General features: G+C 41.8%; 1 protein-coding gene across 1 annotated transcript; it reads left to right on the top strand.

The window, feature by feature from the left end:
- The first annotated feature begins 9,875 nt into the window (after positions 1-9,875).
- Positions 9,876-10,478, top strand: LOC145566534 (uncharacterized). Its single transcript, XM_081625923.1, has one exon. The coding sequence runs from the start codon at positions 9,876-9,878 to the stop codon at positions 10,476-10,478; it is 603 nt and encodes a 200-aa protein (XP_081482049.1).
- The last annotated feature ends 1,039 nt before the right edge of the window (positions 10,479-11,517 follow it).

The raw sequence follows: 11,517 nt of genomic DNA, 5'->3' as shown, positions 1-11,517 counted from the left end.
CAACTTATATATATATATATATATATATATAAATGGTTTAACTATTTCTATCATATAGAACTTTAAACCTATTTAGCAATTCAAAACACATTATGACTCAAAGAAGCATAGAATAACATTTATTCTACGTTTTTGAATCTTCGATGTTTAGTCATCACTAACATTGAATGGTGTTTTGATAATGGCAAGAATGAATAACATTTATTAAATTCTAGCCAATTATTAGTGGTGAAATACTGGTTCTACTTGTAAAGTTGCAACTTTTGCTTCCAGACTTGTAGATTCTACTTGTGAAGTTGCAACATTTGCTTCTAAACTTGTAGATTTATTCCTCCTTTAGCTAATTTCTTCCTTTAGTTCGACCAAATTGTGCAATGAGTGATCTAAACAAGACATCATATGTCCAAGAAGTAGCAATATGCTAAATCAATTTCTATAATATAATTCTTAAATTGGAACATTTCCATTCTTTTACCTTCCAACTATATGAGGTAGTATCTAATCAATTGGAATTGGTCCATTTAATTTGAAACATTTGTTGTTCATAACAACTTTTAGCATGTAAGTAGTTCTAGGTTTGAGAAGTAGCAACTTGTTTGCAATTCTTGGCCTATAACTTCTTAATGCAATCCTCATATATTCCTAAACCTTTCCCATTTGAGCCACCTAGAACATTTCTCTTAGGTTCAAATTGATACCTTGCTCAACTACTTTAAGCACTTTTCATGATTCTGCTAAGTCTATTCTATCATTATTTATATTTGAGTTTAATCAAGCATTAAACTCTATATAAAGTAGATGAAGAATACTATCATTTGATCAACTTTTGATCATTGAGATTTCCAATCACTTTCTTATATTCAATCATATTGAAGATAAGAGATTTTATTGGACTTTTATACTTGTCTTTTGGAGGGTTTGTACCTCTCATCTCATTATATCCCTTGAAATACTTTTCAAAATGAAGATGTGCTGGCATTTTACTCAAACATTTTGAATAAAATCAACCTTAGACATGTAACATGGATTTCTAAAACTTGCCTTTTAGAACAATCTTAGCAAAATTAGAATATAGGTTTACGGATTATCTTTTAAACTTTTTGAGAACGTTTCTCAACTTTATTTTCAATCGAGGAGATTATATATAAAAATAAAATTAGAACGATATGTTACTTACAAGTAAACGCAAAATTCAATTATGTTTATTAAAATTTAAAGTACCATAAGCGAATTAAATTGGTAACTTTAAAACACTCTATTCAATTTAAGTGATCCCAACTTGAATTAAGTGATTCCAAGATCCTTTATTTGTGCAATAATTAACCAGAGTGAGGCTCTGCAATCAACCATTACATTTTCAAGGTGAGTAAACTCTTTACTGATTACAACTCTTGTAATTCTTGGTTGAATAATTAACCATCGCATGTTTAATTATTACTCTTAGCTTCAAGGTTCTAAACGCTTTAGGTAACCTTGTTGAATATAACCAATTAAAAGTGTAGATATGCGGTCCTACCCCTACTTCCCCAAGATATATTATGATGCTCTGCTGAGGGCCGACCCATCATAAACAATCAAGGTTTTCGTCGGGTTTTTAATTGGAAAAGCTGCATCAATATTACTGGGATCTAGATTTATTATGTTGTGATTAAATAGTGAACTCTAGCGCATCATCACAAAACATCAATAAAATCTAACATGCATAAAATACTGAATGCATAAATAAGACATAGCATGGCCCCTAATCCTAAGAAAACTAATAAAGTAAATGGCTCCCACTTGAATCTTCATGGATCTCATCCACCTTGCTCCTTTGGGCCTTCACTTCATGGGCTTCTTGGATTATCTGCAACCTGTAATTCTACTCTATTCTATCTAATACTTAAATAAAATAAAATAAAATTACAAAAATACTTTATCGGTACGTAGACCGTACTAAGATTACAAAAATACATCACGATGCGCAGATCGTATTTAGCAATCTACTGGGCCATACTAGTCATTATATAGCAATAAACAACATCATATATTATAAAATTGCCACATAATAAATCACTTATCATGCTTTCCTAAACTACAACATCGAATGTTCACAATTAAGGAAACATGGCATCTAAATATCTCATATTTTAATTAATGTAATTAGATAATATCATATATTATTCATGATCATCAATAAAATATCATATATTCTAAATTAGTCATGAGATAGAATCAAATCTTATTTTAATCCTAAAAGATAAATCATATTTATCCTCAAAGATTATCCTAACAAAGTTAGGAAATTCTATCCTAATTACTAGCCAATCACAATATTTTAAATCAATTATATCCAAAAATAATTATGGGATAATCACATTATTTAAATCAATTATTATCCTTTTGGAATATGCTCAGAATATCCTAACAAATCTTATCCAAAATTAACCACTTTAATTTAGGATAATTACCAATTTAACAACTTAAATATGGATAATATCAAATATAACAACTTTTGAATATTTGATTTTATCCTAAAATAAAAGATTTTATCCAAATAAAACCAATTTTATCTTTTAAAATAAAAGATCATATTTTGAAAATATTTGAACTTATCCAAAATAAAACCGATTTTATCCCAAAATAATTCGTAATTATCCTGAAATAATTTTTTTTTTATTTTAAAACAGATTTTTTTTTTTTTTTGAAAAACCGCAACCACCAACGCCGGCCACCGTGGTTGGCTAGCCGATTCTAGCCACGGTGGCTGGCTGCCGTGACAGCAGCCACTGCCACAAGGGCAGCAGCGTGGCAGCTGCTACTGCTGGGCTGCAGGCCACCGTGGTTGGCTAGCCTTGGCTAGCCACGGTGGCTGGCGGCTTTGCAGCAGCCACTGTCGCGCAAGGCAGCAGCCGCAGCCTTGCTCCAGCCGTGGCAGCAGCTGTGCAACACTTGCACGCTGCTGTCCACGGCCACCGGACCTCCGCCCTCCCCTTCCCCTCCCTCTTGGACCACCACCTAGTCAGCAGCCGCCGTGGCTGCGCCACCCAGCCGCGGTTGCCGACCAAATTTTTTTTTTTTTTTTTGTGTTTTTAATTTAATTAAAACAACATTTATCATAATTAAATTAAATTAGTCCATAAGATTAAAATTAAATCACATTCAATTTTAAAAATTAGGGTTCATCATAAAATTAATTCCAATTTAATTATAACTTTTAAAATTAAATCTATGATCATACATAAAACATTTTTATGCATAAATCAACCCAATTAAAAATATGAAACATAAAACAAATCGAATTAAATCAAAATCAAGCACAAAAATCATATTTTAGGGCTATAAATTTCGAAATTATTCGAAAATTAGGGTTAGGGTGATCGAAAAATTCGAACATATTAGGGCATAAATTCGGTCCTCTTTATGGCTATTTGAGCATAATTAAATCGCATTTAATCTATTCCAAAAGTTTAATCACATTAAATATAATAATCGAACCATAATTAAATATTCTCCCTCCTAATTGAATTAAAATTGTGGATTATCAAATAATTATTGGCAATATGCGTAAATGCAATAGTCTAACTGATACCACTGTAGGAGATTATAGGTACTACGCAGCGGAAATAACATGAATCATATTCATACAGTACCTAATCCAAGGATCTAATGCATAACACATAAAGAACAAATAATTGTACCTTTGAAGCGTGATTCCACGTGCGATCGAGCAAGAACTAGGGGAGATAAAGAACCCCAAGCGTGATTCCTCTACTTGGTCCACGGGCACAAGTTAAGACCTCCACTAATGCTAGTTAGTTGCAATTGAAACCTTCAATTGACCTTCTACGGAGAAGAGCGAGCAACGAACCACCATGAACCACCACGAACACCACACGCACCACCTAGGGTGGCCGGCCGTACGGACGAGGGGAGGAGAAAGATAGCCGTGAGTTAGAGAGAGGATTAGGGTTTTGGGATTGGTTGCCTTGATGTTAAAATTCACAGTGTGTGAATTATGACTGCTTACTACAAACCCTAGGCATGGATCTTATTTATAGATCTCATCTCTAAATAAGAGCCCATGTCAAAAGCCCAAAACCTAATTCCAATCCAACTATGCTAGCCTAATCCAATTCATGATTAGTTAATTGCTCATGAGGCCTATTAATGGGCCTCTTATTTGCTTAACCCAATACCCTTGTGTGTGACCAATATAGGATCCATTCTAAAGGGCTTTGGACCATTTGACTAGCCCAAAGATCATCTCTCATAGTCTAGCAATAGAGGATGAGGCCCCAATAGAATGAACTTATTATCTCCATAATAGTGATCCTTGATATATCTAGTAATTGCACTTATCGAAAACATAATTCCTTCATACCAAACCCTCCAAGAAACTCGGGATATGGTTCTCAAGTAAGCTCCAACAACTCGAACAATAAATACAACAAGAGTGGGGGAGAAGACTCTCGGAAAAGTGGAGCGTCCTCCTTCTCTAGTAGAGGAAGCACCCCTAGTTCATCGTCAACAGCAAGGCCATTAACGTGTATCCTTTGTCGAGGGCCGCAGAAGTGGTTTTAGTGTCGGTACAAAGGAGAAATTGACAATATCCAAAAGAAACTGTCCTCCATGTCAGTAGAAGCCGCCGAGATTGAAGAAGCCGATGAGATAGAACCTGGGGATGGAGAACCTTCAAGACTGGGTGTCATTCATATGATGTGTGCTATGGAGAGAGAGGCCTCTGAGGGCCAATCCAAGAACACTGAGTTGATGTATGTGAATGTGTTGGTAAATGGAAGGGAAGTTCGGGCAATGGTGGACACAGGTGCTACCCACAATTTCATTTCAGAAAAGGAGGCAAAAAGAGTAGGGTTGAAGCTCCTACGAGAAGGAGGTAGAATGAAAGCGGTGAATTCAGCTGCCAAACTGATCCACGGCGTCGCCAAGAATGTGATAATGAAGTTAGGGGATTGGAGCGGACAGGTGGACTTTACCGTAGCGCCAATGGATGACTTCGGCTTGGTGCTCGGCATGGACTTCTTACAGTCTAGTAAGGTTATTCCGATGCCGCACCTCAGATCTATATTAGTGTCTGGGCAGCAACCATGTCTCCTCATAACCTGCGATTCAGGAAAAGGGCTAAAGGGCCCCCACCTTTCAGCAATGCAATTGGAGAAGGGGTTGAAAAGGAACAAACCCATGTTCCTCGCAACCCTTTCTATCAAGGAAGATGAAGTAAGTGGAGACCTTCCTCCCGCCCTTGCCGAGTTACTAACAGAATTCAAGGATCTCCTTCCGGAAGATCTACCAAAAGTTCTCCCACCTAGAAGAACGATGGACCATGAGATTGAGTTGGTGCCAGGGGTGAAACCCCCAGCACGAAACCCCTATCGCATGGCTCCCCCGGAATTGGCCAAACTCCAAAGACAATTGGAAGATTTACTAGATGCAGGCTTCATCCGCCCATCAAAGGCTCCTTACGGGGCACCCGTACTCTTTTAGAAGAAACAAGATGGACGTCTCCAATTGTGCATTGACTATCGAGCACTAAATAAGGTTACGGTGCACAATCACTACCCCATTCCTTTGGTGGAAGATCTGTTCGACCAGTTAGGGGATGCAGTGTATTTCACAAAGCTAGACTTGAAGTCTGGCTACCATCAAGTTCGCATTGCCGAAGGAGATGAACCAAAAACTGCTTGTGTGACGAGGTACAGGGCATTCGAATGGTTATTCATTCCCTTCGAATTGACAAATGCACCCGCTACTTTCTGCACTCTGATGAACCAAGTATTCCGCGAATACTTAGACAAATTTGTGGTCGTATACCTTGATGACATTGTTGTCTACAGCAAGACTTTTGAAGAGCATCTCGAGCACCCAAGAATGGTCTTCGAGAAGTTGAGAGAACATCACCTGTTCGTGAAACAAGAAAAGTGTGCCTTTGCGCAGGAAGAAGTCGGATTTCTTGGTCACTTTATGGGGAAGGGTCGATTGAGGATGGACCCAAAGAAGATATGTGCTGTTCACAATTGGCAAGATCCGAAGAACCCCTCCAAATTGCGATCCTTTCTGGGATTGGCGAACTACTATCGAAGATTTATAAAGGGGTACTCGGAGATCGCAAGTCCTCTCACCGACTTACTGAAGAAAGAAAGTCGTTGGGAATGGTTCAGGCCACAGAAGGAAGCTTTCCAGAAGCTGAAGGCGGCAATGGTGAAGGAGCCGGTCCTTGCCCTTCCAGACATCACCAAACCATTTGTGGTCGAGACGGATGCTTCAGATTTTGCTCTAGGAGGAGTACTCCTCCAAGCACGGCACCCCATTGCATTCGAAAGCAGGAAGTTGAATAATACTGAGAGAAGGTATGCGACACAGGAAAAGGAGTTATTAGCCATTGTGCATTGTCTAAGAGGATGGAGACACTACTTGTTGGGATCAAAGTTCACCGTCCGCACAGATAACACCGCGGCGAGTCACTTTCTCACCCAACCCAAATTGACGGGGAAACAAGCTCGGTGGCAAGAGACCTTAGCCGACTTTAATGTGGAATTCACTTATAGAACGGGATCCAGCAACAGAGTCCCTGATGCCCTAGTAGGCGTGCTGATCTTGCTGCAATGTACAAGCTAGCACCAATGACCGCAAGCAGTATTGCCTCATCTGTTAGAGATCAAGTACGAGCTTATCTAGCAGATGATCTGATGACAAAAACAATAAAGAAGATGATTGAAGAAGGGAAGACTAAACGCTTTTGGATGAAGGATGGCCTCATCTTCACTTAAGACACGAAACTTTTCATCCCTAAAGTAAGGGGATTAAGAAAAATGTTGTTGAAGGAATGCTATGACACGCTATGGGCGGGACACCCAAGATGGCAGAGAACCCTCAGTCTACTCGCGATGGGGTACTTCTGGCCAGGAATGAAGGAAGATGTGATGAGCTACACCAAAACTTGCCTTGTGTGCCAGCAAGACAAGGTCGACAGACAAAAGCCTGGGGGCTTCCTAGAACCACTTTTAGTACCCACTCGACCCTGGGAGAGTGTTTCAATAGACTTTATTAGTGGCCTTCCGAAGGTGGATCAGTTCTCCTCTATCATGGTGGTGATAGACGGGTTCTCTAAATATGCCACGTTCGTACCCATGCAAAAGGGTTATGGAGCAGAAGAAACGGCATCGCTCTTCTTTAAACATATTGTGAAGTATTGGGGATTGCCGAAGAGCATAGTGAGCAACAGGGATACCAGATTCACGAGCATATTTTGGTCTGAGCTATTCCAAATGATGGGGTCTGATCTCAACATGTCGTCAAGCCACCATCCTCAATCTGATGGAGAGACGGAGAGATTTAATGGGCTGCTTGAAGAATACTTGTGTCACTTCATAAGCGCCAACCAGAAAGATTGGGTGAGACTTTTGGACGTGGCACAAATTTGCTTCAACGCTCAAAGGAGATCTTCCTCCAACAAAAGCCCCTTTGAGCTGATCATGGGTCAACAACCTCTCCTCCCGCACACAGTGGCAGATTTTACAAGAGAGTGGAAGCAAAACACTAACACTGCTAAAGCCTACCCGGAGCGAGCGTCTCGTCGAATGAAGAAATAGGCTGATCAAAACAGAAGGCCGGTGGATTTTGAAGTTGGGGACATGGTGATGGTGAACGTCTTACCAGAACAGCTGAATTTCTCAGAAGCAGAGATCATCGCCTGATTCGGAAATACGAAGGCCCCATCCGCATCACTAAACGGATTGGGAGGAATGCGTACAAGGTTGAACCGCCTGCGTGGATGCAGATTCACCCCGTCTTCCACGTTAGTCGTCTCAAACCCTATCATCCAGATCCCGAAGACAGCAACCGCAACGTTAGCTACCGCGCCAACATCAGAACAAGGACAAGAGCCATCCCTGCAACAGAAGACTGAAGCTGCCTAAGTCTTTTAGAGTATGTTTTGTAAGTCGACGAGGACGCCGACGGCTTAAGTGGGGGAGGATGTTAGAATCCAACCCTTTTTTCTTATGTATTCTTTTTTCTTTTACTTGTATTTTCCTTATATCATGTCTTTTAAGTCTTTCTTTTTGCTTTCTAGGCTCTAAGGTAGAATTATTGTGTTACTGTCATTGTAGCGTTCACTTGTAATACTGCATGTATTCAATATAAAGCTCTTTAGGGAGTGATGGTTAATGAATCAAAGCTCCCTACCTCGTTGCTATTGCTTTAAGACTTGTGTGTTGTTTTAAGCCTTTATAGATATTGTGCTTGCCTTGTTTTAAAGCATCCCCACCAAACCAAGAGACCCTCAAAAGACGCCTTCATCTCGTCGGTTCCGCTTATGCCTGCTTCGAAGTATCGGCCGTCACAAGCCCCGACTCCGCACCGTTGTTAACATGTGCTTCTTGAGATACCTTTTGGTCCGTGTTGCTGTGTGCTCATGAAACTCTCTCGTTCTAGGCTTCCTCCATTGTCGTCAATAGACAAGAGCGCGCCGCACGATCCGGTGTCAAAACACTCGGACCGTGACAGTTGGTATCAGAGCCAGGTTTGCCGTAGAGATGACAAAAAACGAGATGCCTGAGTATACGTGGAAGAACGACTTGCTTGGCTTGAAGGAAAGTCCGAACTGTGGGCTATGCTCGAAGAAAGGTTGCATAAACTCGAGGATATTGTGATAAAACAAGCCGAAAAAATGGAGATGCTTGCATCAACGGTGGATGGGTTGACGGAGCAACTCAACTTTGTGCAAGGATTAGCTGATGAAGCACAAGACAAATGTGCAACACTAATGCGTGCCTAGAGAGGGATCGGGGGAAGTGGAGGTGCCAAGATAAAACCTCCCAAACCCCGGATCTTTAATGGCACGAGAGATTCAAAGGAAGTGGATAACTTCATCTTCGACATGGAGCAATACTTCCGCATATGTCAATTGGAGAACGAGCTAAAAGTTGATACCGCAACAATGTATTTGGTGGATGATGCAAAGCTTTGGTGGCGTACTAAGTACGCCAACATCCAAGCGAAGAGGACGTCGGTAGACACTTGGGAAGACCTAAAGAAAGAACTTATGCCCCAATTTTATCTCGAGAATACTGAGTTTGTTGCTCGCACCAGGCTTGCCGCTCTACAGCATAAGAGTTCCATTCGGGAGTATGTCAAAGAGTTTTCCGCGTGCATGTTGGAGATCCACAACATGTCTGAGGAAGATCGCTTGTTCAATTTTGTGCGTGGTCTAGAAGAGTAGGCCCAGAGAGACATTTGGCGCCAGAAGATTGATACTTTATCAGGAGCCATCGCCGCAGCAGAAAGGCTGATGAACTACTCATCAAAGAAAGGGCAAGGTTTGAAGAAAGAGAATAGTGGACCAATACCAAACCCTCCAAGAAACTCGGGATATGGTTCTCTAGTAAGCTCCAACAACTCGAACAATAAATACAACAAGAGTGGGGGAGAAGACTCTCGGAAAAGTGGAGCTTCCTCCTTCTCTAGTAGAGGAAGCACCCCTAGTTCATCGTCGGCAGCAAGGCCATTAACGTGTATCCTTTGTCGAGGGCCGCACAAGTGGTTTTAGTGTCGGTACAAAGGAGAAATTGACAATCTCCAAAAGAAACTATCCTCCATGTCAGTAGAAGCCGCCGAGGTTGAAGAAGCCGATGAGATAGAACCTGGGGATGGAGAACCTTCAAGACTGGGTGTCATTCATATGATGTGTGCTATGGAGAGAGAGGCCTCTGAGGGCCAATCCAAGAACACTGAGTTGATGTATGTGAATGTGTTGGTAAACGGAAGGGAAGTTCGGGCAATGGTGGACACAGGTGCTACCCACAATTTCATTTCAAAAAAGGAGGCAAAAAGAGTACGCTTGAAGCTCCTATAAGCTCCTACGAGAAGGAGGTAGAATGAAAGCGGTGAATTCAGCTGCCAAACTGATCCATGACGTCGCCAAGAATGTGATAATGAAGTTAGGGGATTGGAGCGAACAGGTGGACTTTACCGTAGCGCCAATGGATGACTTCGGCTTGGTGCTCGGCATGGACTTCTTACAGTCTAGTAAGGTTGTTCCGATGCCGCACCTCAGATCTATATTAGTGTCTGGGCAGCAACCATGTCTCCTCATAACCTGCGATTCGGGAAAAGGGCTAAAGGGCCCCCACCTTTCAGCAATGCAATTGGAGAAGGGGTTGAAAAGGAACAAACCCATGTTCCTCGCAACCCTTTCTATCAAGGAAGATGAAGTAAGTGGAGACCTTCCTCCCGCCCTTGCCGAGTTACTAACAGAATTCAAGGATCTCCTTCCGGAAGATCTACCAAAAGTTCTCCCACCTAGAAGAACGATGGACCATGAGACTGAGTTGGTGCCAGGGGTGAAACCCCCAGCACGAAACCCCTATCGCATGGCTCCCCCGGAATTGGCCAAACTCCAAAGACAATTGGAAGATTTACTAGATGCAGGCTTCATCCGCCCATCAAAGGCTCCTTACGGGGCACCCGTACTCTTTTAGAAGAAACAAGATGGGCGTCTACAATTGTGCATTGACTATCGAGCACTAAATAAGGTTATGGTGCACAATCACTACCCCATTCCTTTGGTGGCAGATCTGTTCGACCAGTTAGGGGATGCAGTGTATTTCACAAAGCTAGACTTGAAGTCTGGCTACCATCAAGTTCGCATTGCCGAAGGAGATGAACCAAAAACTGCTTGTGTGACGAGGTACAGGGCATTCTAATGGTTAGTCATTCCCTTCGAATTGACAAATGCACCCGCTACTTTCTGCACTCTGATGAACCAAGTATTCCGCGAATACTTAGACAAATTTGTGGTCGTATACCTTGATGACATTGTTGTCTACAGCAAGACTTTTGAAGAGCATCTCGAGCACCTAAGAATGGTCTTCGAGAAATTGAGAGAACATCACCTGTTCGTGAAACAAGAAAAGTGTGCCTTTGCGCAGGAAGAAGTCGGATTTCTTGGTCACTTTATGGGGAAGGGTCGATTGAGGATGGACCCAAAGAAGATATGTGCTGTTCACAATTGGCAAGATCCGAAGAACCCCTCCAAATTGCGATCCTTTCTGGGATTGGCGAACTACTATCGAAGATTTATAAAGGGGTACTCGGAGATCGCAAGTCCTCTCACCGACTTACTGAAGAAAGAAAGTCGTTGGGAATGGTTCAGGCCACAGAAGGAAGCTTTCCAGAAGCTGAAGGCGGCAATGGTGAAGGAGCCGGTCCTTGCCCTTCCAGACATCACCAAACCATTTGTGGTCGAGACGGATGCTTCAGATTTTGCTCTAGGAGGAGTACTCCTCCAAGCACGGCACCCCATTGCATTCGAAAGCAGGAAGTTGAATAATACTGAGAGAAGGTATGCGGCACAGGAAAAGGAGTTATTAGCCATTGTGCATTGTCTAAGAGGATGGAGACACTACTTGTTGGGATCAAAGTTCACCGTCCGCACAGATAACACCGCGGCGAGTCACTTTCTCACCCAACCCAAATTGACGGGGAAACAAGCTCGGTGGCAAGAGACCTTAGCCGACT

The sequence above is a fragment of the Chenopodium album genome, chromosome 11 (genome assembly GCF_948465745.1).
Source record: "Chenopodium album chromosome 11, dcCheAlbu1.1, whole genome shotgun sequence".
Classification (NCBI taxonomy): Eukaryota; Viridiplantae; Streptophyta; class Magnoliopsida; order Caryophyllales; family Amaranthaceae; genus Chenopodium; species Chenopodium album.
Note: the sequence above shows the minus strand (reverse complement) of the source record. Positions and strands in the feature narration are given on the sequence as shown.

Excerpts from the sequence above, each read along its gene's own strand:
- LOC145566534 (XM_081625923.1), top strand. The coding sequence starts at position 9,876 with ATGAAAGCGGTGAATTCAGCTGCCAAACTGATCCATGACGTCGCCAAG.